The sequence below is a fragment of the Protobothrops mucrosquamatus genome, unplaced genomic scaffold (assembly GCF_001527695.2).
Source record: "Protobothrops mucrosquamatus isolate PMUCROS unplaced genomic scaffold, P.Mucros_1.0 scaffold822, whole genome shotgun sequence".
NCBI classification, from domain to species: Eukaryota; Metazoa; Chordata; class Lepidosauria; order Squamata; family Viperidae; genus Protobothrops; species Protobothrops mucrosquamatus.
Genome location: NW_015387083.1, coordinates 400,072 through 427,798, shown reverse-complemented (window position 1 = coordinate 427,798; position 27,727 = coordinate 400,072). Strand labels below are relative to the sequence as shown.

The 27,727-nt window shown below is 38.0% G+C and overlaps 1 protein-coding gene across 1 annotated transcript in view; it reads left to right on the top strand.

Moving 5' to 3' along the window:
- Positions 1–19,400, top strand: part of SLC15A2 (solute carrier family 15 member 2) — an 88,394-nt gene extending 68,994 nt beyond the window's left edge. The window contains exons 18-22 of the mRNA XM_015818918.1: positions 4,399–4,509; positions 7,597–7,693; positions 11,445–11,591; positions 14,114–14,218; positions 19,071–19,400. Coding sequence (XP_015674404.1) covers positions 4,399–4,509; positions 7,597–7,693; positions 11,445–11,591; positions 14,114–14,218; positions 19,071–19,247 — 637 coding nt within the window. The 3' untranslated portion in view covers positions 19,248–19,400. The remainder of the gene's footprint in view (positions 1–4,398; positions 4,510–7,596; positions 7,694–11,444; positions 11,592–14,113; positions 14,219–19,070) is intronic.
- Positions 19,401–27,727: the final 8,327 nt, after the last annotated feature.

Genomic DNA, 27,727 nt, shown 5'->3' with positions numbered 1-27,727 from the left:
CTCCCCTCAGTTGGAGGAGAGAGCGGGTCACCCTGAAGAGGGCGGCCGGGCGGTTATCTGATGACGCGATGAGCGAGGAATAGTAGTTAGTCCTAGCCACCCTCATCGCCACTAGGTAGGATCTAACATGTATCCTAGCCTGTGTTCGGTCGGGTTCGGTTCGGCTGGCCCTCCAACTGCTCTCTAGGCTTCTTTTCCGACGTTTCATCTCTCTCAGCTCCTCGGTGAACCAGGGAGCCAATCGAGATCTACGTCGGGTCAGAGGCCGCAAAGGCACAACTCGGTCCAATGCTGCGGCGGCAGTTGTCTCCCAAGCCGCCGCATTCACCACCTAAAGGATTCTGGGAGAAAGCAAATTGAGGAATACTATCTTATCCAGACAATAGTACAGATGATCCTACCAACTTTCTAACTAAAATCTAATTTAGACCAGAACATTAGAAATGCCTTCTCCTAAGTGCTTAGAGACATGGACTGCTTCTATACTATCTATATTTCTGGAATATATCTATCTCCATGTATCTATTTCTATCTCTAGACATACATGACTATAAGGTATAAGGATGAGCTCTTTTTTCCAAAATAGTCTTTTTTGTCAAAGTTTTGATTTGTTTTACTTTGTTATTTTTTTTAAACCTCCCCCTAAAGTTTTGGAAGAATTTCAGGCCTTCTGGAGAAGATATCCAATAAACTGGCCGCACATCTTTATTATAGATAAATTTTGGGTATAGAGTTATGGTCTTCATAGGTTGAACTTGGTTTTATGTTTTGAAGGAAGCTATGGACCTGAAGTTAGTTTCCATGCTTCCTCTCTTAGCCTCTTGTTTCTTTCATTCACTAATATGAACAAACAATAAAATGTGTTGCTGAACATTCAGATGGAGACTGTTGAAAAACTGACACCCCCTCCCTTTCAAAGGATATTTATTTTACTGCACCACTTCCAGCCCTGATTTTGCCACTTAACAGATAATGTAAGAATTTAGAAGGCTACTTTAAAAACTCCTATCCCATTAAAATAATATACTTTACATGCCAATTAGTCCTAAAGAAAGGGAAACAAGTTTGCCATATTGCTGATAAACTTCTTTATTAATTCGTATGTCTCTGCCATCTGCCTTGCTGTTAAACTGATTAACCAGATCAACTTTACTGCAGGCAACTTAGGTGTGGAAGGAATTAATGAAGGAAAGAAGATACCTTTGAGGTTTTAAATAATGGTAACAACTCATATCAATGTATTGGAAATTTATCTTCAGCTGTTGCAGTAGTATCCTCCCTAGGAGAATATCCTAGCAGCTTTTGGTTCTGTATTTTCAATAGAAGAGAAAGAGAGGACAATTCTCAGAGAACAAGACTCAACTTCACAGACCTTTGCCATAAGGTTTTATAAAGATCTAGATCAGCGGTGTCCAACCTTGGCAACTTTAAAACTTGTGGACTTCAACTCCCAGAATTCTGGGAATTGAAATCCACACATCGTAAAGTTGCCAAGGTTGGACACCCCTGATCTAGACTCTGTTTTCCTCCAGTAAGAAGAATATTATCAACAGAGATCATTCCCCAACCAATGATAACAAAAGATTTCCCAGAAGCATTTCCCGACTATATCAAAGATTTGGAGCTTCTCTGCATAATTCATTTTGTTCTAACATTATTGAGAAGAAAATAACTGGGAAGAAATAACATATGATCAAACAGGGATTGGAAGGGGAGAAAGAGAAGATAATTCTATTCCCTTCCTTTCTTATTGTGAAAGACACCCAGCAATTTTTGGATTTTGGGAAATCTGATCTTGAAGTTTAGCTATCTATCTCAAAAGCCAAAATTGCTCTGGGGAGCCATTGTCTGAATAAATAAATGCATAAACCTTGCTTATTCCAGATTGTTGGGGACAATATGCTGACTCTGTAAACTGCTTAGAGAGGGCTGTAAAGAACTGTGAAGCGGTATATAAGTCTAGGTGCTATTGCTTTTTTCTTTCTACTGAGTCTTTCCATCAGTATTCTAAAATCCCAAATCTACTTCTGGATTATCAAAGATTCCACTGTGCTACAAATAAAACAATCTCTGATCTTTAGAAATGGGCAGTTCCAATTAGCAGCCATTAAACTGTTACATTTCTTTTCTTTTTGTTCGTTTTAATTGCAAAAGGAAGAACCATATCTTTTACAGGAACAGAGCAACAATTTGTAATCATTACCCATTTGCTGATGCTTGTTCAGTCATGAGGGAAAAGAAGATAAGATCATTCTTCTTGTAGAAGAAAGGAGAAAGAGAAGGGGAGAGGAGTAAGAATTCCATTTTACACAAGGTTCAACAACTAGGTTGAGGCCTTCGTACTTAACCCCACTTTGGAGATTTGGAATCCATAAGAGAAGGCAATGAGAAATGTCATTAAATTCTGCCAGCAAGTGACTCATCGCTCCATTATAATGTACACTGACCAACATCTGATTTATGAGGTGTCTTCTCTTTCCAGGTCTGCTATATATATATGATCCTTTAATTGGCAAAAGGAATAGAGCCTATGAACTGGAGAGAAAATCTGACATAAGCAGAATTTTCAGGCAGCCTCTCTCTGCTCAGAGATCATGGGAATTGGCTGAGCACTACAGCAGAGCACTTTGATGGCCTGTCAGTGCAACAAAATCATTTAATTGCATCTCTGCCATGCCTTGCCCATGCTGTGCTGTCTCAATATGTTGGGTTTCAGGTTTGATAATCCATTGGCTATACCTGATGGGGAATTACTGAATGTGAAGCCCAAATGCATATTGTCTGGAGGACAATAATTTGGGGAAAAGTTACTTTATCAAGTGTGGGTATTACTGCAAAATATAAGTCAGAACTAATAGGACCCTCCCCTGATAAACTAAACTTAAAGGGATCGGCCTCTTAGGGCTTAGAGATCTACATTCATTATTTATTTTTGTTTAATTTATAATTAAGCTTCTAGCCTTCCAGTATAAGAAGTTATTTGGGTAGATTCTCAGACTTAATGAAGGACACACATCAGAAAATTAAATACAACCTGGCATTGCCTGTTCTTTCTTTGTTGTCTGTGTACTGTTCAACTGACCAGAAACCATCTTTATAGAGGTTTGAGCTGGCATAGGATGAGCTGCTGAAGAAGCGAGATTCCTAGTCATGTCCACATCCATGTTTCAGATGATCTTCCCTTCCCACCCTCAATAAGGAAAGTACTTCCTGCTAAATGTTCCTTACAGAACATTACCATTTTACACGTGTGTGTTCACATTGTATGAACACAGACATTCTTTCTCCTGATTGGATATTTGCTGGTATGCATGCTGTTTACGTTTTCAATATCAGCATATTATCCAGGAGCCCTCTTTTTTTCTGCTGACTTTTCTCAATTAGCTAGATTTTTCAAATTTCTTTATATATATAAATTTTTTTTTAAACTTTTCAACAAGAAGATAAAAGCTAACACAAACTAATAGTAAGGGAGAAAAAAATAAAAAGAAAGAAAGAAAAGCAAAAAGCGCAAGAACAGAAAAAATGTTGAGGAAAAACAGAAAAGAAAGAGAAATAAAGGAGTAGCTTCTTCTTCACAGCAAAATACAAATATATTTTGACCTCTCTTTCCAAAGTTACATCATATTATCTTCTTTCTATAATCTTTCTATAATCCTGTCTAATCATCAAAACCATAAATCACAAGGTCATTTTTTTTTTCATTTTTGCACAAAAAGTCCCCGAGAGTTTGCAGTCACCAATAAATGTAGATAATGTCTTTTCTCTAATTTAAGAAGTGAATTTATCCATTTCAGCAAAATCTGTCAACTTTGCCAATTCTGTCAAGTGGTTGAGTAGTTATGAGTTCTTAATGTATTGATTAAGCTTTCATTCATGCCCTCCAAAAAAAGAATGTTGGGTTTTTATCACAGTTGAGTCTTCTGGTGTTGAGTGTAACTCTTAAAACCAGGACAATGGAACTGCTTTCTAACAGAGTGAATGTTGACTTAATGGTTAGGGAAGAATAAATACATAATGATTAGAGAAGAGTCATAAAAGAGAATCTTGTTTAGTCTTCTCTGTCTCTCTGTCTCTCTGTCTCCCCCTCTCCCTCTCCTCTCCCTCTCCTACTCTCTCCCTCTATCTCTCTTCCCCCACCCATTTTTCTTAATGAGACTACAAGCAATTTTCACTTTCTCCCAAAGAAGGGTATAAGCTGCACTATCTTACGGGTGTATAATACCTATATAAGGATAGGAAAACACTTGTCAGTTTGTGGACTTTTGGTTGGCAATCTTAACTCAAAACTTGAGATGTAGACGAAGCCCTCATTAACTGTATGCTTCCAATCAATTATTGGATGCTTTCTTTTGCTTTATTTCTTTTCTGTCATGATGAAATCAAATTTATTTACAGGTTCATTAATACCTTGGAATGGGATGTCAGCATCACTCTTGGTGATGAGGAGTTCACCACTGTTAACAAAAGTTATGGTGTTTCAGATTACAGGATCCTGCCAAGGGGAAGGTGAGTGTGAGAAATTCTGAGAGATAAGAAATAAAGAGGAGAAATTAATGACATTTAAACCAGTGAAAGGGAGAAGTGTTTATTAATGGAATACATCATAAACAGCATCTCAGTCCAGGCTACAAAAAGTCTGGAAAGAAGAGATTCAAAATGTTCTGAGGCTGTGCCTTAGTGAACTCTCTAAGAGTCAGCTGAGGATTTGTACTTCATTTTCCAAGATTACTCTTATCCTTACTTCTTGTATTAAAATTCCTTATTCAAGTCTGTGTGTTTCTTGCTTCCTTGTTTATGCCCTGTAAAATGGGACTTGATAGCATGATTCTATGAAAATTCCTATTGAATGTTTCCCGACTCTAATACAAGTTCTATTTTCTGACTGGTATTGTATCTTGGACTTCGATTAATACACAACAGAAATGGAGAAACATGATTTCTATTTAAGAGCTTCATTCACTCAGAGATAATTTCTTAGAAGCACATTTCAAGCAAAGCCAAACTTTGTGAGAATAATCATTCCATGTTTGTAATGGACTGTGAGAATAACCTTGGGGACTGGAGGAAGACCCACAGCCTAGATATCAATCTGAGAAATGAAATCCAGAGGAAATGAATCCAAAGGAGGGATGGAGGTGAAGATAGTATCTCTGAAGAAACATTCTTTAGTTGCCTAGAAAGTAAAGGCCCAGGAGAGGAGAGGTCCTTTCAGACTTGCAAGAATCTGTTACTATATGCACGGGTGTCAAACTCGATCACGGCACATGACATATCATGATGTATCGTGACATTTTTTGTCTTTGTGGAGCCAGGGTAGGCATAACCTGTGTGTGACTGATCCAGCCTGTGAGCCACCAGTTGGACACCCCTGCTATACTATAACCTTCAATAAAGGGAGTATTGGTACATGGTTTTGGTTTCTTGAGAAAGAGCTGACAATTTCTGATACCCTTCTTTCTTTGTCTCTATATCCCAAACATCAGGCTGTAGGAAAGGGACAGATAGTTCTTACTACAAGTCTAATTGCTTGCAGAAAGATTTTAAATTCACCCAAGGCCTGCATGAAGCCAAAGGTTGCCTATTCATGCTAGTGTGAATCAATTTTCAGATGAATCAAACAGTTGACACAAAAAGAATGTGCCCTTGCAAAATCTTGTTTACAGTGGTCCATTGTACATTTTTATTAGAAGATTCCCATTGCAACCCTTGAATCTCTAGATGCAAATATTTTTTTCTATCTAAAATCATTGTTCTTTGTAGATAACAAAAGGGCAGGAAGTAACCTGAGATCTATTACATTATTACTTATGCATGCATTATTTCCCCCTCTTTTCTGAAATGTATAAATATGAGTGTATCTCTTTGTCTGCAGGGGTGTGCCACTTTTGAAGGAGAACCTCCAGTATATAAAGTCTAAGAAATCACAGCAGTGAGCCTTGATTATTTGCTTAGGGTCCTTCATTTTGATTCCACACTAGAAATATCATTTTTGGTTCTATTTATATTCAGACTCACTTTTATAACTCTTCATAAATGAATGGCTATAGTCTCCAGGGAAAGAGAGTGCCGGAAAGAATCTGTACATTTAATAGATGGTCTTGCTCCACCAAGGCAATAGTCTTCTTTTTACTTGTACATTGACCTTGATAAATGATGGGTAAAGCTAAAATAATTGGGTAGATAGTGGGAGGTCTCAAACATCATTTTTCAAAAGTCCTCTTGGTTTTATACATCTGGACCCCTCTTTCCTGCTTGGTATAATTGCTTGGTAGTTACTACTGAAGATAAATAGTTACCATCTATCTTCCAAAAGGATACTTTTACCTGGTGTCCTCCACCATAATCCTAGCATGTGATAGGGACCCTATAGCCTATAGTTTCCCTAAGGCCATCCAGGTTCAAGTCCATCCTCAACCACAGAAGCTCACTGAGCAACTATATATATGGACTTCCTTAATCATCAATGGATACATGGAATATCCATGAATTACCTTGCACTAAAAAAAAATCAGCATGGTTAAAAAGGACAGGGAGAGGGTCATAGGATAAAGCCCAGACTTTAATGTCCATACAGATCATCATAATTTCAGCACCGGGTATATTCATTTAAAAGAAATAAGTAATACAAAATAATCTCTAGAAAGTCACCGTAGGTGCACTGTATTAGATAAATACTCTGTTCTCCAAATAAAACAGCAGCTTCATTTAGAATCATTTTTTCTAACATAATTTCCCCCCAATATGTCAAGTATTTTCCCCCAATATGTCAAGTAATTCAGTCTTTCATTCACAAGTGATAAAGAAAATTATGAAGACTGGGGAGAGACTTTATGCTATAATTCACTGCTTCTATTTACCTTACCAAAAGAAACGATTAGGATGTACAGGAAAGGATATTGGGTATCGGATTCTTTGCAGAAAGCTACAGGACTAGATTTTCTAGCTGATTGTGTTCGTCGTTATAATCCTTTTATATCTGAAAAGGGAAAACAAGAGAGATTGTGCTGGGAAAAACATTTAAAAAGATGAACAGATGTTTTGTTAAGTATATCAGTGGGGGTTACAATTGTCCTTCAAAACTGTTGCCCAATATCATTTATCAATGTTGCTCTCCGTTTAAGTCTACTAAACAGAGATGCTTCTAACTAAACCTATGACCACTTGCCTGCAAAGCCTTGAACTATATTATCTTCCTCTTTCTGAGAGAAATGTGTCTGATCTACCTACCTAGCTACTAAATATTCTACTACATTGATAGAGCACCTGTTATACTTCCAAAGTTGAATTAAAATTCCCATCAGTCCCAGACACCATGTACACTGGCCAGTGGGCTGGAATAACACTAGAAAATAGAGGATTTTATGTCACCAGGATACTGGGAAACAAATAATTAAACAATAATGGCAATTTAGGGTACAGTGTAAAATAAATTTTGATCGATAACCTGGCTCCTAAGAAACATAGCACATACTTACTATAGACTGAAAGCATGTCCCTAATTATTCATTGTTTCCAATCAGCTTAAAGATATTTTTAATGGCTCTGCCTAGGAGAAGCTAACCAGGAACTATTGTTTTTCCTTTCCATATTAAGGTACAACAATGCAAAATTCCAAATGAGAGCAGAAGTATCTGCCCTGAAGCTTGGCCTTCTAGATTTTGGAGCTTCATACACAGTTGTCCTAACACAAGTAAGTTTTTAATATATATGCCTTTTCTATTTCAGTATAAACTCTTGTATTCAGTCAGCGACTTAAATAAATCTATTTTGCTTTTTCCAAAAAACCATAGGTATAAGATTAGGCTGCAAAAAATGAGACCTTCATAGTATAAGCATTATCCAAAGATTTTTACACAAACACAACAATTGATATACCAAATGTTAGGAACTTCTAAGTCCCATAGAAATCAGAATGAAAGAGGATATTCTCATTCTCTTCCCCTGTCTCTTGTAGCTAACAAAGTGAGAAAGAGCCTGTGGCATAATGGACTAATGCTTCTGCTTAACATGCAGACAGCCCAGGTTCGAATCTCGGAAGGGTATGTCTGACTGATGATAACCAAATAAGGTTAGAAATAGCTATCTTAGTACTCCCTTAATTCTTTGTTAGCATTCCAAATTTTGAAAAACACACACACACACACACACACACACACACACACACACATATATATATATATATATATATATATATATACACACATACATATATACATATACATACATACACACATACATATATACATATACATACATACACACACACACACACATATACATATACATACATACACACACACACACACACATATATATATATATGTGTGTGTGTGTGTGTTTCCTAAATTTTTGGATTGGGATAGCTATTTCGAGCTGATTAGCTCTCATCAGCCAGACATATCCTTCTGAGATTCGAACCTGGGTTTGTCAGCTGTATCAGGGAGGGAAGAGACCAGGGGAGGAGATTCATCTTGAGTGTTGTTTTTTTTATGCACCCTGTCGGCCCAAATATGAGAGGAAGAAATCTTTTGCCTGTATCAGCTCAATCTAGAGCCATCCAAAGGCAGCAGTCGCTACTGTGACATCATTTATGTTTCCTAAATTTTTGGATTGCTAACAAAGAATTAAGGGGACTGGGATAGCTATTTCGAGTTGCTTAGCTCTCATCAGCCAGACATACCCTTCTGAGATTCAAACCTGGGCTGCTTGCACGTTAGGCAGCTGTGTTGACCTTAAGCCACAGGCTCTTTCTCACTTTGTCAGCTGTATCAGGGAGGGAAGACTTATATATATATATATATAATTCTCCTGCTGTCATTGGATGAAATTCTTAGCACATTTATAGATTTGTTGGCTCCAGCCTTATTGTTTTAAATATATCATTTTATGGTGCAACACTCTCAAGAGAAATCACAATGGTCACCCTACTATCATGTTCATAATATTCTGAGAAAATTCAGATGACATTCATTACTGCATTGCTTTGCCTTCATTATTTAATTTTCAGCATTGACCTTCCAACTATTTCTGTCTCTTGTGCTGCGTCATTGTAAGATCAAATGGATGGGCCCCACAGGAAGCATTGGGAAGACCTGGATGATAGTTTGACCAGGGCCTTTTCAAACTTGGCCGCAACCATGAAAAATATCAATTTATTTGCATTATGCCTAAACTTGCTCTGCCATTAATAGGGAAGGCATTAGTTTTTATTCCTTTGGTTGTTTTGTTGATTGAATTGAAATATATGGACTAGAAAAAAGTCCACATATCTAGCTAGGAGCAAAACCCACTGGGCATAGCACAGGAGGATTATTTTCTGGATAAGTATGCACTGGGTTGAGTTACAAACTTATAAGTTTATGGAAAAATAAACAGCTTGATGAACAGATGAATGGATAAACACATGGGTGGCTAGATATAATAGAGTCTCCTTCTCATAATAGGAGAATTCAATTCTGACTTCAAACAGATGAATATAAAAAAAGAGGGAAAGATGAGCAAAGGCTATCTGGCAAAAATTAAATTTTCTCCTAGAAATCTTGTGGGTCTAACGAAGATTGTCATCTGTCTCTTTTTTTTCTAAATATTTGATGCTTTATTATTTGTCATCTAAAGCTTTCTAAACTGCTTCCAATTCCTCAGAAGAGTGTTCGAGGCTCGCCAACCTCGTCTTCTAGTTGAAAATCAGCCCCGATGCTTTATTTGAGCGCTTATTCATTATTGATAGAATTTACTGTTGAGATCTGGCAAACAGAGCCTTTTATTTCAATAAATGTTTGCCAAGATCACAGAAGAAACCACCAAAACCATGTACAGTATAAAACTAGGCAATCTGACATTCTATATGAAGACTATAGACTCAGGTTTGAAGCACAATGACTTTTTTTTTTTAATATGTCAGGATTTAGATTTTCCAAGTACTCTTGGAACCAAGCCCTGCAGCCAATTGTTGATAGCCTATTGTTGGATTCCTAAGTAAATCCATTGATTAGGGTTAGTCCTATTGAAATTAATTGAAATTTTGAAAGTCTTGAAATATGGATTCAAGAAAAGTCTTGACATGAAGACTATCCTTATTTTGAAAAATGACCTTGGGGTGCAGTGGAATTTTGTATCTAACAAGAGCATCAAGGAAACATTATTAATCAACTAAAGAAACCTAAGCTAAAATGACGATCAATGCAGCTTTGGGGCATCAATTGAATGAAGACATTTTTTTTTACTGGTTGGATTCTCCTGTCAATCAATTTCACTTCAGGTTTCTAAAAGCTAGTATTATGCAAGAGGGAGAAATATTTCTCGATACACTTTCTATACACAACGCCTTCTCCAATATACTCAAATCATTCACTTTTATTTCCCCTAAGCTCTGAAGCTCTAAAAGCTTTGTCTTTCATATAGAGAAATAGATCTCTCAAATTGCAAAAATTAGATATTTCATACAGAAATTGTTCCCTTGTTGGGCATTAGCTTTCTAATACTTTACAGAAGCTGCAGTGTGAACACATATTATACACATGTGACCAATAAAAGGTTGTTTGATTCTAACTTCTATCAGTGATCAAGGATAATGGGACAACATCTGATAGAAAACCTATCCCATTCTGGTGCATTCATTATTCATTCATATTAACTATCTGTGTTGGATATTGAAACAACATTTACCTGCAAATAATCATATTCTTGGCAAAAATTTGAAAACTTTTAAGTAATTGCATTTTAATTTTTGTAAAGTTATGTGCATTACACTCAGAGGAAAGGGGAATCTAGATTACAAGACTGTGATTAACCAAGAGTTCATTAGCATATCTCAGGATGGTAAAATGCTGCCACTGATGCCATTTCTGATTTGGCCCATTTTTAATTTTCTCTTCGCAATATTTCATTTCATTATATATCTGTTCTTATCATTTATCAAATCACTGATTTTATCCAAAGCTGCCTGCTATAATTAATTGCACTCTGCTTGTAGATCTATTGTACCTTATGAGGTGTGCACAAACAAGCAGAATGATGCACATGGTTAGCAGTTTGGATAACCCATAGAATATAAATGATTAGGAGTGTTACTACCAATGACTGATCTTTTTGTCAATTCCAAATTTCTTTGGAAAGGATTTCTGACATTTTCCCACAGCCTGATGAGTAATGTAATTACTACTCACCCTTTTTAGATTTTAAGAGAAACCTTGTTGTCTCTCCCTCTTTGGTGATTAAGAACATCTCATAAACAATGATGCACCTTGCTAGTAAAATTGAATTTGCTAATGGTTTTAAAATGATTTTGTTTCAGTCCAACCAGCACAATTCTTCAGTGAACCCAAGAGGAGAGCCCTGCTATAGTTTTAAGAATGAAAGCTTTTCCCCACTGCATTCTAACGTCTGCATTAACTTGGACTGGCTACTCCATCATCACTATGTCTTCTTTTCCTCCCAACCAGACTTCTACAGAGACACTCCAAGCATGGAAGATAGAAGATATTCCAGCTAACAATGTCCATATTTCATGGCAGATTCCACAGTATCTGTTAATATCTGCTGGGGAAGTGATGTTCTCCATTACAGGCCTTGCCTTTTCTTACTCCCAGGTACAGTTCTTAGGACTTCATACAAGGAAGACATCCTGAATCTAAAGTCCTTAGTAAATAAGAGGCCAAGACAAAATGTTGCAAAAGGTTCTGCCAAAAACCAAATCCAAAGAGATTAAATGGCAAGGTCAATGCAGTTTGCACTTCAGTCCAGGCCCCATTTAATCTTGGTGATTGGTGAAAATGTATGCCTGAGATTATGGCCTAGGGCAGTGTTTCTCAACCTTAGCAAGTTGAAGCTGAGTGGACTTCAACTCCCAGAATTCCCCAGCCACCTTTGCTGGCTGGAGAATTCTAGGAGTTGAAGTCCAGACGTCTTATAGTTGCCAAGATTGAGAAATGCTGGCTTAGAAATCATAATGCTCATGTCTCTGTCCAATATTTCTTTCTGAGAACAAGACTGCCCTCCTCGGGTGATCTCTCTTTATTGAAGGTTGGGGCAGAGTATCTCTGGGCCAGCCATCTGGTGACACTGCCAGCCTCTTATGAGTTGGGGCAGTGGTGGTGAACCTATGGCATGGGTGCCAGAGGCGGCACTCGGAGCCCTCTCTGTGGGCACACATGCCGTTGCCCTAGCCCCACCTCCCCCCTCGCCTCCTCTCCAGCAGCCCCCCTGAAGGAGAATCACCCCTGAGCGTGGCCCACACGGAGCAACGCAGTCAAGGACATGGCAGCCAGGCAGCGTAGGCAAGACTCTGCCCTCACACCCCATCGTGCACAGTTGATGCTGCAGGGTGCGGGCAGAGGGCGTGACCACCATAGCGCTGCTGGGCTGCCTGAGTGATCTGCGGCGGGCCCTGGAGGCAGTGAGTGGCCCTGCAGGCTGGGGGCGCGGGAGATGGGGGGGTGGAGTGGGGGCAGGGCAGGGGGGTGGAGAGGGGGCAGGGCCAGTTTTTGGGCACAGTCTCTAAAAGGTTCGCCATCACTGAGTTGGGGGAAGCAGTCTCTGCCGATCAATCTAAGTACTGCTTTTTGATGATATCTTCATCAAAGCAACTGGAAATGCTTAGTTATAATTAGTATGGCATGTTACATGCTCTAAAAAAAAACCTCCCACAAATGTAATGCTAAAAGTCATATTTGATTTCATACTTCTAAAAACAAAAAGGATTTGAAGTTAATTGTGTGTTTGAAAAACATTTCATAAAACATAGTTGTGACCCTGAGGCTAGAAATTGGTCCTCTTCATTCAATACACTTAACCAAGTTAAATATATTGTGGAAACATCATCCTAATCCTATCAGCAATTTATTTTAGTCTAAAACAACTGAACGACTATTTGTGGTTAAAATAATTCACACCTTTTGAAACAGGTAATATGAATTACTTTCTAGAAAATTAACTCTTTTTTAGTTTTGAGATGAACGTTCAGAGATGCCCTGGAAAATTGGGACTTTTCTAGGCATCCTATTTTTGATTCTTTTTTTGTTTCTCATCCTCTGACTCAAAACCAGGATGCTGGTGAAAAAAGAGATTTTAAAAAGGGACAAGGGTGAGGCACTTTTTCCTAGTTCTGGTGTTACCAACCCTGTGGATTTACATTTTTTTTCCTGTTAAAAGAACAAAACAAATGAATACATTAAAAGACCAAATATTCTGCCACAGTATGCTGCTGGTATACAGAAGTAAGCAGGTACTTGGACTTAGTTGCATCATCAAACCTGGCCATGATGGGACTTACTCTGTGAAACGCATGTGAGGGACGCCGCTTGATCATTGGAAACATGTACACTTTGCAATTCTCTGGCAAGCCGAAGTCAGCTTATTTACATAACAATTTAGCACCCGGATGCTAGCAATAAATAAAATAAAGTAGCTATAAAACATTAAAACAACTTATCTTAAACATCCAGTTCTACCCTATGACAATGAAAAAGCAAAATGAAGGATAGATTGATTCAGAGGCTATGTGAGATTTCCCCAATTCTAAGATTATTTTCCAATTTTACATATTTCCAAAGACTTTTATTGCAGATCCTATGAGATTATAAAGAGAATCCTCATTGGACATACTGTAGGTAGGGGAATACCTAGGTCAGGGGTAGGCAACCTTGGCTCTTTTATGACTCATGGACTTCAACTCCCAGAATTCCTGAGCCAGCATAGTGAACATTGTCAGAGAGGAGAGAAACAATGTGCTGAGTCCCAGAATCCTTCTCTTCTCAGGTTGCCATATTCTGATCATGGCTTGAAATGAATTAACCCACATATCTTCATCCCCCAATAACTGTAGCATCAAACAGTAATGTTCAAGGAAATATAAGTAAGCCATCATTCTCCTGGTTAGTATGAACAGATCATTTAACAATTTTCCAGAATGGTATTTTTTTCCCATTGAATCCATTGATATACAGTATTTGACTGCAGGAATTATTGAATGCTGAAGTGGTAACAAGGTCAGAACCACAATGTGTTCCTCTTTGACAAAGGGGGTGGGATAGTCCCAGGGTAATACTGAATGGGAATATTGAATACCAATTTCCCAAAAAATTGAGAATGTTTTATGGCTTCTCCTTTCCAGGCTCCTGTTAGTATGAAATCTGTGCTGCAAGCTGGCTGGTTGTTAACTGTCGCCTTTGGAAATGTTATTGTGCTCATTGTTGCCCAGTCTGCACCTCTGGTACAGGTATGGCAAGCATATATTATTCAATTCCTTGAAATACAGAAATAAATTTATCACATTTTCTCCCTTGCAACAAGAAAATACGAGTAGGCCAAGAGGTTGACTCGAGATCGCTTAGTGAGTTTCATAACTGAACAAAGACGTTAACCTATTTCCCTCTGATCCACAGTTAGATTGGTACACTTCATTGCTGTTGAACAATGCATTTCATCAGTGTTCAGACTGTTTGGAGCATTTTGGCTCAGAATTTAAAAAATAAATAAATTCAAATACTCACTTGGGATTCCAGGAACAGTGTTTTATTGAGATTAAAACTTTTGCAAAAGTTGATGGTCTTAGTCTCTCACAGGAGATCAAGCCACAACAATAATTGTTAAAATCACATTTTTATACCCTTTTCACGACGCTGGTTTTCCCCCACCCCTATCGCACTCAAGCCACCTTCTTCCCCTCCAATAAGCTAATCCGAAGCACCTAAACGTAATAAATTTTGTTCAGACCCTCCCAGGAAAAAGGCCCCTGGCACCTGTTGTACCTGCATCGTTAACCATTTAACCATGACCTTTAGCTTAGCATAAGCTCTATCTTTATTTTTGTGTTTCTTCTGCTTGCGGTTATGTTCTACTTATATAAACCACAACAGCTTATCTTGCATGTGCCAAAGCCCCTAAAGTTAAAAGCCTAAGTTACTCCATTTTATAAACTCACTCCTTAAATTTTAGTTAAGATTATTAAGATTAAATGTCATTAAGCAATTTCTAATCTATATATTTGTATATATCTTTTCACCTCTTACAAGACTTTTCCTACTTTTTTTACAAACTGATATATGTTTATACTTACTAGCTTGATTATTCCAAGAGATGGCCAACATATCAACCAGAAGTTCCTTATCTTTGTGATTGTGTTGCAAGAAATGTAAAAGATTTCCTTGCCCAAATGTCTCTTCCTTCACTGAGTGTTAAAATACAGGAGCAAACACTTTGGCTATTCTACCAGGATTCACATAAAATACACTGAGTTGCAAATTAGCCAAACATATTTTAGATGAACATGTTACATAAACCAACTCATAAGATTAACTGTTTAATATGTTGTGTAAACTTAAACATATGGATCAATTGAATGAGCCATAGCTAAATTAATCACAGATTAATGTGTTGTGCCTTTTGTAGGGCCCTATCCATGTTTGTCACAGGACTAGTATAAAACTGGGCCAATGAGTTGGTGAGAACAGAGTTAGTTCTGATATAGTGTGTGCACACATCCACGTATGTGACAAATCAGTATTCTAGAACATAGGCAGATAATAGAAGTGCACACAATAGAAATCAAATTCTTACAAGAATAACCAAATTAAAATTGCCTGGCAGAGAGAGACTGATTGTCTACACTAAAAAGCATGATTAAGACACTTGACTTCCAAAGATACTTGTCATAAATGCAGAAATAACTTTATAAGTAACTTAAACTGAGAGGATGAAAGGCATCTCAATAGTGGCTGATTAACCTGCATAGATGAGAAAGGCCATTGAACAAATGAGCAATTAACTAATTAAGCAGCAAAGCTGATGTTACAATAGAATGCTGGTAGTGCCACTTCTAGTTGTATCCACTCTCACAAAAAAACCTTAAGGCCAGGGTTCATCATCCACACCCGCCCATCTCTTTCAGTTAGTACCAGTAATAAAGGGTGTTTATTGACCAAAAAAAAAACCCACTTCACATAAATGAAACTAAAAACAAGAGAACTAATTGATCTAGACTTCTAGACACATAATTTACATGTGTGTCAAGGCCACCAAATTTCTCCTAAATTGCAGAATCAGATTTGTATACAATCATTTTCCAGCCTGTGAATGCTGTTTTGCAGTGTGAACATTCCATGCACACTAGACTTTTGTCCATTTCTGAATATACTGCAGAAATTTCTGTGATCCTTCAAAGGGACAGCCATCCCAGCACCAAATTCTGTTGTCTGATGAGAACTGCTAAACTAGTTTGTATTTCTATTTATGGCTATCATAACTGGATGCAAAAATCAAGAAAACCACAAGAGAGCAGGAAAGCTAATGCTAAAATATCTCTTTGCTGCCATCTAATGATCATCTGAATGTTTGTTGCCTCAATATAACAGCCCTAAATTAACCCCAAAATATCTTTGACATTGTTTCATGTGATTTCATCTGAAAGAAACTATTATTGCCCATCTGAAACTGTTTCTCATATTTAATAGCATATCCTAAGCAACATCATGTGATGAATGTTTAACAGACCTGGGGAACAGAGGAAAGAGCAAAACCATGACATAAAATATGCCTTAGTACAGACATGTCAAACTCGCGATGTCACGTGACGTCACGCAACGCATCAAAGCTTTTTTCCCATTGCTGGCAATGGGGTGGGCGTGGTTTCCTGGTGACACATCTGGCCCGCAGGCGGGCAGTTTGACACCCCTGCTTTAGTGGTTTTAGCAAAAAACACAAAACTCAACTAGATATAAGTTGAGCTGGAGAAGCTTTGGCAGGCTCTTGAGGTTCTATTACATCATCCTTATAGCCATAAAGATCATTCCAGAATTCCAAGTAATTTTTTTCACCTAAATTTGCCAGCTCCAATGGCCATTACATGTTATGGGATAATGGTATTTGTATTGTTCAAATCAATTACCTGGTTCACCCAGGATTTTAAAGCATAATGTGGTTTGTTTGGTTTTCATACAAAGTGTTGTGTGAATCTAGCCATTGCAATAGTTTAGCGTGTTCTGAGAATCCAGCCAATTCTACACTTATTTAATGAATAATGATTTAAACAAACCCATAGTTTAATAAGTTTTATTAATAAGATCAACAATTAAACATGGGTGGTTATATATTAAAAACATTGCTTCCTATTCCTCCAGCCAATTTTGCTAAGGTATTCCAGAATATGGAAAACTTGAAATTCAGCAAAATATCTTATACTTGAGGCTCATCCTAATCTCTTTCTTGTCCCAACATGACAAGGATTTTTTTTAATTAGTTTGTAAAGCAGGAATAAACAATGTCACTCTTAATATTCCAATCTTTTCATGTTCCATATCAAAATAGTGTTTTCCAATCTCTACCAGCACAAGCAATACTCTACAACCTCTTTGCTATGCTTTATTTGTTGCACACAATGCCTTGATAGTTTGTTGAGGGGTCACTGGTCACTGCTCTCTTCAGCCATTTTGTTGCTGGATTAGAGAAATAGTGAATTATTCTTTAATCAATCTATTGGTTAAACAGTCTTCCCTCCCTCCCTCCTTTCCTTCCTTCCTTCCTTCTTTCCTTCCTTCCTTCCTTCCTTCCTTCCTTCCTTCCTTCCTTCCTTCTTTCCTTCCTTCCTTCCTTCCTTCCTTCCTTCCTTCCTGTTTTTTTTAACCCATCCACTGATGGGCCTTTCTCTTCCTTTTTAAGCGTCCCATCTACGGTAAATGATCTAAAAGGAGGTCAGTGAAGGAAGGATAGAAGGCTGCAATGGATGGTGCAGAAAAGGAAGACTGCAAGAAAGAAAAATGGGAGAAGGAAATGTGTATATGTGGGCGAGTTCTTGTTTGCATGTACAGTAAATAAGACCCCTTTCAGTTTTTAATAACTGTGATCAGAGGGGACTAGGTTAGTCCTAAAAAGATGGTTGATGGCCACTTGATGTTCTCGGACTTGTTGTCTAAAGAGGAGCGAAGTCATTTATCTCAGTGTTTCTCTTGAGACAATTCCTTAGCTCAAGTGGTCCTTAATTGCTTTCAGGAATAGTCTTTATAGCTGAAATGCATCAGATGAAAATGAGCAAGATGAAAAATAAGAGTTTCTAGCACAGCTATCAGAATTGTGGTACTTAGGGGGGTAGTCTTTCAAAATATAGGCTAGCATATAGACACATATGTTTATATATGTGCATCCTCTGCTTTTAGCACCAATCTACAGATGATGAAATGTTTTTCTGGTCAGATTTTCCATGCTGCTATGCTCCAAGTTAATGAATTATCTCATAACTCTAGCATCACCAGAGTCAAATAAACATATCCTCACCACATCAACGTGTTCTACAAAGTGTTTACTAAAACTAAACCAGTTAATAAGGACTTGTTTTACAGTATAAGGAAAAGGGATTGAGCTCAATAGATTATCCTGCCAAGACATTTCATGACATTAAATGTTCTGCATCAAAGGATATTCTCAGTAATCAAGTCTAGGAAAAAAGTTTCAGGAGTTACACATTTGAATTAGAATACAACATTCTTTTGATCCAGAAAAATAATCTGTATTATTTATTTAATTGGTTTATTTGTTTGTAACCTGCCTTTATTATTTTTACAAATAACTGAAGGAGGCAAACATATCCAACATACCTTCCTCTTCTTATTTTCCCCACAATAACCACCCTGTGAGATGAGTTGGGATGAGAGACAGTGAAAACCCACAATGGAGTTATAATGCTGAAGCTAAACAGGCCTGGCTGTATAAAGTGTTTGAAGTTAAAGGAGGACTCTGACCAGCAACCCCAGATAAATTACCTTTGACTGTTTTACGGTGCAAAATTTAACATTACAGTATCATTTACTGATAACATACTACAGGTATTGCTCTATATGTTCAGAATTTTAGTAATCATTCCGGAGATACATGTATGTTTCCCCACAACCCAGAGGCTGATTAAATCTCCCAGGTAATTTGTAGGCAGGCTTCCCCCTTGTATACAACTTACATGTTCAGGCAAATGTGTCAGAAGTGAAATATGTTTGCACTGTATTATCAGAATAAGTGCAGGACAGAAATGTTGTAAGCAAATAAATAACGGAAGTAATGTTTTGTTTAATCTTTTCTTTCTCCAGTGGGCTGAATTTATCCTGTTTGCCATGCTCCTTTTTATCGTCTTTGTTATTTTCTCCATCATGGGATATTTCTACATTAGCACAGACCCAGAGGAACTTGCTGATAAAGGGAATGAAAATGAAACATCAAGCAATAAAAACATGATTGGCCTTGTTACCAGGAAAACAGAGCTATAAAGGGGCTGCAAAATCTGAGAGGCTTTTTTTAAATAAGATAGTGATTTGACAGATTTCTTTCTCATGCTATGATCTCATCAGATATACTCAGAGGGAATGAACAAACTAAGTTATTGTTCCTCCTGTATGTCAGCTGAATAAATGTATGCAAATTCCTGGAATGGTGCCTTATTAAAAAGTAATTATAAAGTAGTTTTAGCTAGTTTGCCTCCATCCGGCAATAGGAATAATTTTTATAAGTTTTCTTTTTAAAGCACGATTGTGTCTGACTCTCTGTCTGTTTATCTATCTATCTATCTATCTATCTATCTATCTATCTATCTATCTATCTATCTATCTATCTATCCCACAAGTGATTCTTCAAATTAAATAAAATTTATTTACAACTGAATGTGTATATTACTACATTGTAAATCACTATAAATCCAGTGTAGAATTGTAAGTTGGGACAATTTTTATAATTGTATTTAATCCATTTTAAAATATTTTCATTACTCACTTGAAATAATGCTTTGATTTTGTATTTTTATTGTAATATAAATGTGTAAATCCTTAAAGTACAATAGATTTCCTATACAGAAATGATATGAAATAGCATGCTAACTGCATGTGGGATAATTGATGTTCATCTATATGTCACCTCATATCAAACATGCTGTCACAGAGATTGTTGGATGAGATTCAGTCAGTCTCTGAGACAGAGTACTTCTATATCAGAAAGGGTAGGAATTAAACAGAACAAAAGTAGAACAAAATTAGATGGTTGGAGAGATCTTTAAACACAGTTCTATGATAGCAGAACCTATGTGAAAGTTAAATACCAATAATATAGATGGCTTTCATATAAGAATACTGGCCATTCATGTGTACATGGATGCATATTCAACATTTCTTCTTTTTCTCAGCTTCCCCATTTCTCATTCTTTCATTTTGAACATATCTGATGGAGTCCTTTTTGCTGTTCTTAGCATCCTTTGCCAATTACAAATCATTTTAAGCTTTACCTTTTCTAACATCCTCTCTAGGTTACCAAATGTACAGTTCCCTGGGGATCTATCACTTATTCCATTTTCTTGTTGCCTTTAATCCTCTTTCTTTCTCTTTTGATTGAATGAGGGCTGCCTAGATGTTTATTACATACTGTGTGAACAGAATGTCTGTCTATTATTGTTTTGCATTGTTTGCAAAGGTTCTTTCTCATTCTGGGATTCAGAAAATTTCTTCCTATCCCCAGTCTCTGCCCTCCTCCTCTTCCTTCTCTTCCTCCAGAGGTCCCTTCCCATCCCAGAATGAGGAGTCAGGCAATCTAAATCAGCTCCCCATTCCTCATAGCCAGGAGGGGAAGGATTGTAGAAAATGGGCTCCCTTCTAATCTTATGTCATGGGAGTACAATAAGGTATCAAAGGGACTAAGGTCCCTCTCCCCTCAGCAGACTCTAGTTCCATAGATATCGAGTGCACTAATATCAGTAGCAGCTTCCTAAGGCCTGTCATGGTAGACTTTCCGGGGAATTAGTCTGTCCCTTCTGTGTCTAGCATCCAAACATGTTCCCTTCAAATTGGAAAAGAGTTTATGGAGCACAATGGACGCAGACTGGTGAGATATTGGAAAGATTTTCATTGAGGATGGCAGTTTTAAATGAAAAGCTACCAGGCTAATGTCAGCAGCTACAGCAGTGGTTCTCAACCTTTTTAATGCCGCGACCCCAACCGGTCGTAAGTCAAGGACTAAACTGGTCGTAAGTCGAGGACTAAACCGGTCGTAAGTCGAGGACTAAACCGGTCGTAAGTCGAGGACTACCCAACCGGTCGTAAGTCGAGGACTTTCCCTGCCCGGGAGCGCCGCGCATGCGTGGTTCCGCCCCCTGTGCCGGCCGAGGCGTAGCTGGCAAGCGGCAGAGACGGAGCAGGCCGACCACCAGCTGGCCCAGCCCAAAGGAGGTAAGGCACCCGCCGGAAAAGGGGGAAAAAAATGGCGGACAAAAAAATGGCGGACAAAAAAAATGGCGGACAGTCTTGCTTGGCGACCCCCGTGAAATGGTCGATCGACCCCAAATGGGGTCCCGACCCACAGGTTGAGAACCACTGAGCTACAGGGAGGGAACCCCCAGGACCAGTTAACATGACTTGAAGGTGCACACCTACGCTATACTGGAAAGCACATGCTATAACAATGCAGTGGTAGGAAAGTGAGCCATTTTCACCGAAAGATGCATAGCAACCAAAATAGTAGTCAACCCTTGAACGTTTGGGTAGCCTTTACTGAAATCTAAAGAAACACTATCCCGTGACACTGTAGGAAAAGGAAAGAACTGTAGTAACTAGGCAGTAACAACTCTGGATATTACTGGCTTCACCTGACAGCCAATGTGAAAAAATGAAATTCGGGTAGTCCTCATCTTATGATCACTACTGAGCCCAAAATTTCTGTTGCTAAATGAAACATTTGTTAAATGATTTTGGGCCCATTTTGTGACCTTTTGTTGTGATTCCTCACCAGCCAGTGGACCCGGCAGCTGAGTCTGAGGAATCAGAGGAGGAGGAGGGGCCTGGAGTGACATCAGAGTCAGAGGAAGGCTCTGAGGAGCTCCAAGACTTACAGTCTGATGAGGAGCCTGACCCCTCTACTCGCGCTCATGCTGACACTCAGCTGTGCTGGGAGTCTGAGTTGGACAGTGATGAATCACAGCTGGGAGATATCCAGGATGCACGAAAATGCCAGTAAGAAAAGAGAGTAGAACAGAGGAATGCAATGGGGTGGCTCCAAAGGCAAAGGAGAAGGCATTAGGAAGCCACACCTTGGCTGCATAATAAAAGGGAAGATGTGGGAGGTGCTCGTTGCCGAAGGCAACCGTTCGTGTTGAGGATCGAGTTTCTGTGAACTTTGTTTGTTTGCCGTGGACATTGATTCAGGTCTGTGAATAGCCTGCTTGTTGGAAGAGGGGTTTCTCCTTGTGAGCTTAACAAGGACTCATGTAGGCTGGGACAGAACACCTTTCTTGCCACAGTTGTTAAGTGAATCATAGCAGTTGTTAAGTTAGTAATGCGGTTGTTAAATGAATCTGGCTTCCGCAATGACTTTGCTTGTCAGAAGGTCGTAAAAGGTGATCACATGACTCTGGGACACTGCAACCATCATACATATGAGTCAGTGGCCAAGCATCCAAATTTTGATCATGTGACCATGGGGATGCTGCAAATCACTTTTTGGTGCTGTTGTAACTTTGAACGATCACTGAATGAACTGTTGTAAGTTGAAGACTACCTGTATTTGCTTTTACATTTGCTCTGATATGATGCCATCAACACTCTTGAAAAGAAGATGCATGGATATTTAAGCCTTGCTTTTACCAGCAAGTACATTAAGTCTAGCTATCCTTGATGCCTTTGGTCTTCTTTCTCACTCTTTTAATTTGAGGAGGGGCTGCTGCTGGCTTACAAATGGATTATCCAGATTCCCAGGCTCAGAAAACTTCCCTCAAATCTCTGATTATTTTAACCACATGTTCTCTGCCAACTTCGTTCACTTGGTTTTCTAAGGAGATGCAGATACTTCTGACATAACATATAATTTTTTTCTTTTGCTTGTGTTCCTTTTCAATACAAAAAGTGTCTCCTTCAGTTGTAATAGGTTGGAAGATACTCACTAAATCTCTGTCGTATCTATATCTATGTGTCATACTTTTCATCCTATATCAAGTTCAAATTCATTTAGTTTATTTCCCATTCTCTGAACATTAGTATACAGACAGTAAAGGTGAGGAACTTTATTAGCCAATTTTCTTCCTGATTTTTTTTTACTGAGTAATTTAATAAGCCTCATTAAAGCAATACTCTTTCTACAGTTCACAAGTCATTATTTGAGGTCCTTGCTTCAGGGTTTTCAGCTCCAGCTCCCTCAGGATTAATATTGAAGCCTTCCTATTAAAGCTCACCATCTTTCGACTGAATACATTTTAACCAGATCTATAAATTATTGTTCAACCAGGGCAATGTTATGAGTTGGGGCATAAGAGTTCCAAAGATTTTCAATTCTTCAGGCTGAGAAGAGAGCAGATAAGAGTATAAATGGATTCTTTTTGCTCTTAGAGTTAATTAGGAATATATCTTTGTCCGTGCAAAACTTACAAGTACAGCTTTTAGTGGTGCTTTGGTATAATTGCCAAAGTTTTCCGGGTGTACAATGGTAATCCTGTAATTATCAGTTCAACTATAATATATATCATGGATGAGTAAAAGGTTTTGGTTTTTTTTGCATCTTTGTGGTTTAAATATACTTGCTTTGGTCTGCATCAGGAATGACTGATTGTCTAATGAAAAAATCTCATGAAAATGAGATAGAGAACAACACAGAAGAGAACAGGGCTTGTGGAAAATCACCTAGTGGGAACTGTATTCTGCATTAGTTCATTCTGAATAGTTTGACCCCAAGGGAGTTTATTCTAAATCAAAGCTGAAAAAACCTGAAATCCTCTAAATGTCCCTGAATGGGAATTCTTAATGTGGCTGGGGCCTCTGGGAGTTGTAGTTTTCCACTATCTGGAAAACTACAGAATTCTAGCCCTATGGTAGATGTAGAGCTTCTCATATGATCTCCCTGCCCCAAGTATTTTATTTACAGTATTTAGTTTAGGGTTTATTATTTTATTATTTTATTTTTGTAAATAACTCAAGACAGTGAACATACCTAACACTCCTTCCTCCTCCTATTTTCCCCATGACAACAACCTCTGAGGTGAGTTTTGCTGAGAGAGAGTGACCGGCCCAAGGACACCCAGCTGGCTTTCATGCCTAAAGAACCAGAATTCACAGTCTCCTGGCTTCTAGCCTGGTGCCTTAACCAGTAAATCTACCAGGCTCTGTATTTGTGTATTTGTGTGGATTTAAAGGGAGAATGGACAGGCAAAACAGGGGTATTTACAATAACACAGTTTATTTAAAAATTGAAATGAGTGGGAAAGTCAGACCATGACACAAAGTGCTAAACAGATAATAAGGCCAGAAAATGTTTTGTTTAAAAGAACTTGGTCTTCAGGTTTTTAGTGCCAGCCTTCTTCATCATAAAGTCTGATGGAACCATACTGTCTCTGAAGTGTTACTTCTCTACAGGAATTCAAAGAAGCTTATGTAAAAATTATTGGAAGTATATTTTGAATATTTAAAAGATATGGAGAAAATGAGAAGTATCTTCATTTATGTTTAACTATGAAAAGACTCTCAGGTTAAGCAAATCGTAATGGGTTGGGCACGACTTTGCAACTAACAACAACAAAAATAGCAACTGAAGCATAATGAAGGATTAAAATATTATTTTGATGTCTTTTGACCATGTCAGTTGATTTTTTTTCATTAGAGTTTTAAAGAATGTTCTGAGATTACAGATGGAGTTAGCACACAACTCGCTATTTATTGGGTCAATACTAAGTCTTTTTAACATTAGTAATATCTACAATTTCAAAACCATAGTTTTAAAACATTGGAAATAATTTTGGTTCCTGACCGTGGGTGTCTATAAAGGCAGACATGAGGGGAGTGATAAAATGTGCATCCCAATACTACAATGCTAGTACAATAAGACAGAGTTTCCATTTGTTATTACAACATGCATTTTATCATTTGGCATCATTAGATACCCTATGCTCCTAGCCTTTCTATTCCTCTCCTATTCCCTGCTATACTCTTGTGACATAGGTCCTCCACAATTGATCATGAAAACAACAGTAGGTAGCATAGTGAGCCAATGTGGGGGAATGGTTTAAGCACCAGGCTGGAGAACAGGACCCCTGGTGGTGCAGTGGTGAAAATGCAATATTGTAGGCAAAACTCTGCCCACAGCCTGGAGTTCAATCCTGATGGGCCTTCCATCCTTCCGAGGTCAGTAAAATGAGGACTCAGATAGTTGGGGGCAATATGCTGACTCTGTAAATCGCTTAGAGAGGGCTGTAAAGCACTGTGGTATATAAGCCAAAAGCTATTGCTATTTCCATTCCCACCTTAGGCACAAAGCAGCTGGGTGACTTTGGGTCATTCTGTCTCTCTCCTCCCCCCCTCCATCAGCTTGAGAAGCAGGCAAGGGCAAGCCACTTTTGAAATCTTGTCCAAGACTGCCAGGAATCAATATCAAATGCAGCAAAAAAAAACCCCACCCCACCAACCATTATATTTAGTTAAAAGTATATTGTATAAATTGCAACATTATTAGGTTGCGTAGATGGGTTTGTACAAAAATGTGTACAAGTTACAAATTTCAATGGCAATGTCCAGTTAATCATCGATTTTAGTGGAAGTTTTGAGAAAATTAACGAATCATCCAATAAAATTTTGCTATGAATATAAACTGAGCATATGCTAACAGCATATTAACTGAGACAACAGAAGGAAATTATTCAGTTCCCATCAGCTGCCAGGTTTATTATCATAGAATGCTGGAAAATGAAAATGCAACTTTAGTTGGATTAATTCTATTTTAATGTGTAGGAAGTTTTTTTTTCTGGCTGAACAATTAACAGAACAATAAAGCCAAGGCTTGACTTAGGGTCATACATGAATCCAGTCATTCAGTCAAGCCCTTAATCAAATGTCTAATGCTATTGAGACACATTAAGGAAAGTTCTGCTCACAGTAGAAAGTGCAAAGTTTTGGTTTGAACCATGAGTGCTAGGATAGAAATTATCAGCTGGTTTTTATCTGGGCATGCAAAACAGAATGATCTTGTAGCACAGTGTTTCTCAACCTGGACCACCTTAAGATGTATGGACTTCAACTCCCAGAATAGCTGGCTGGGGGATTCTGGGAGTTGAAGTCCACATGTCTTAAAGTGGCCCAGGTTCAGAAACGCTGCTGTAGCCGATAGAAGCATTTCTGCCATAGGGACAGTGCTTTTTTTTGAAAAAAAAAAAAAAAAGGTGCTGAACTCACACATGTCATACAACCCGCCTTGCCTACCCTACAAGGTTCCATCCAAAAAAGGTGCCGGAACTCCGTTCTGGGCATTCTATGACAAAAAAACCCCTGCATAGGGATGCATAGGAAAAAAACACAAGATACTTGATAACAATCTTGATTATTGTTAACTATAATACTCTAATGAATTATAACTATCCTGTGTTTTGAGTGAGAGTAAGTCATGTGGGCAAAAGTCTGAAAGAGGACATTCAAATAAAGTTGGATATTTGGTTCCTTGGATTCTATTTCATTACTATCCTGAGCACAGCCTGTATAAGTTAGTCTAAAAAGACAGAATTGTTGTCCTTTTCAATTTTTAATGCACATGATAGCCATTAAGTACCAGGCAGATTCTCCAAGGAATAGATTTGTTTCTCCTACATTCTGCTTTATGATAAATACAAATTAGCTCTGTCACAGCTGAATTGCAGGCATCTGCTGATTTCTGAGCTGTTTTGAAATTGAACCACAAATAGACAATTAGGCCTCTTACTCTTCCAAACTTCTCTGCCTAAAGAAACAGATGAATTCCAGCATGGGTAAGCACTAGCCGTCGTGATTTTAAATTACTGTAATTTTAAAATTTTTATAAGCCTTCAATTTGGATACTTGGCACTGAAACATATATGGCATCAAGTGGATAAAAATGATTGGGAAGTTTTATTTAGCAATGAAATTGCCAAGGATTTAACAACTTTATCCACAGACAGCAATGTTTCTGGAACAATGAGATATTATTTAAAATCACAGACTGTATTTTCCAAATACATTTTCTTTACCTATGCATACAAAACACGTACATAATAATCAAAGCCAAAAATATAAAAGGGAATAAGGTTAGCACAGATTGTCGATCATTCAGGGCTTTAATTAAAGGAATCTTGTTCCAAGATCATAAAAAAAAAAAATCATGAGTGACATGAGTCTTTATTTTCAGTTCATATTGCCAGATATCCTTTGCCTCAATTTTTGTACCCTGTCATAGAAGAGGAATTAGTAACAGACCTTTAAAAATAAGAACCAAAAATCAGATTCTGATCAGATTCAACACATTACAAAATACTTACTGTTTAAAAGTCAAGGTTTCTATAATGTGTCCAAGACATCAATAGTACTAGCATTAGCAATAGCAATTAGATTTATATACTGCTTCACAGTGCTTTACAGCCTTCTCTAAGCGGTATACAGAGTCAGCATATTGCCCCCAACAATCTGGGTCCTCATTTTACTGACTTTAGAAGGATGGAAGGCTGAGTCAACCTTGCCTGAAGGCAGGACGAGAAGCAACGGGTGGAAACTGATCAAGGAGAGAAGCAACTTAGAAATAAGGAGAAACTTCCTGACAGTTAGAACAATTAACCAATGGAACAACCTGCCTCTAGAAGTGGTGAATGCTCCAACACTGGAAGTTTTTAAGAAGAGACTGGACAGCCGTTTGTCTGAAATGGTGTAGGGTTCCTGCCTGGGCAGGGGGTTGGACTCGATGACCTCCAAGGTCCCTTCCAACTTTATTATTATTATTATTATTATTATTA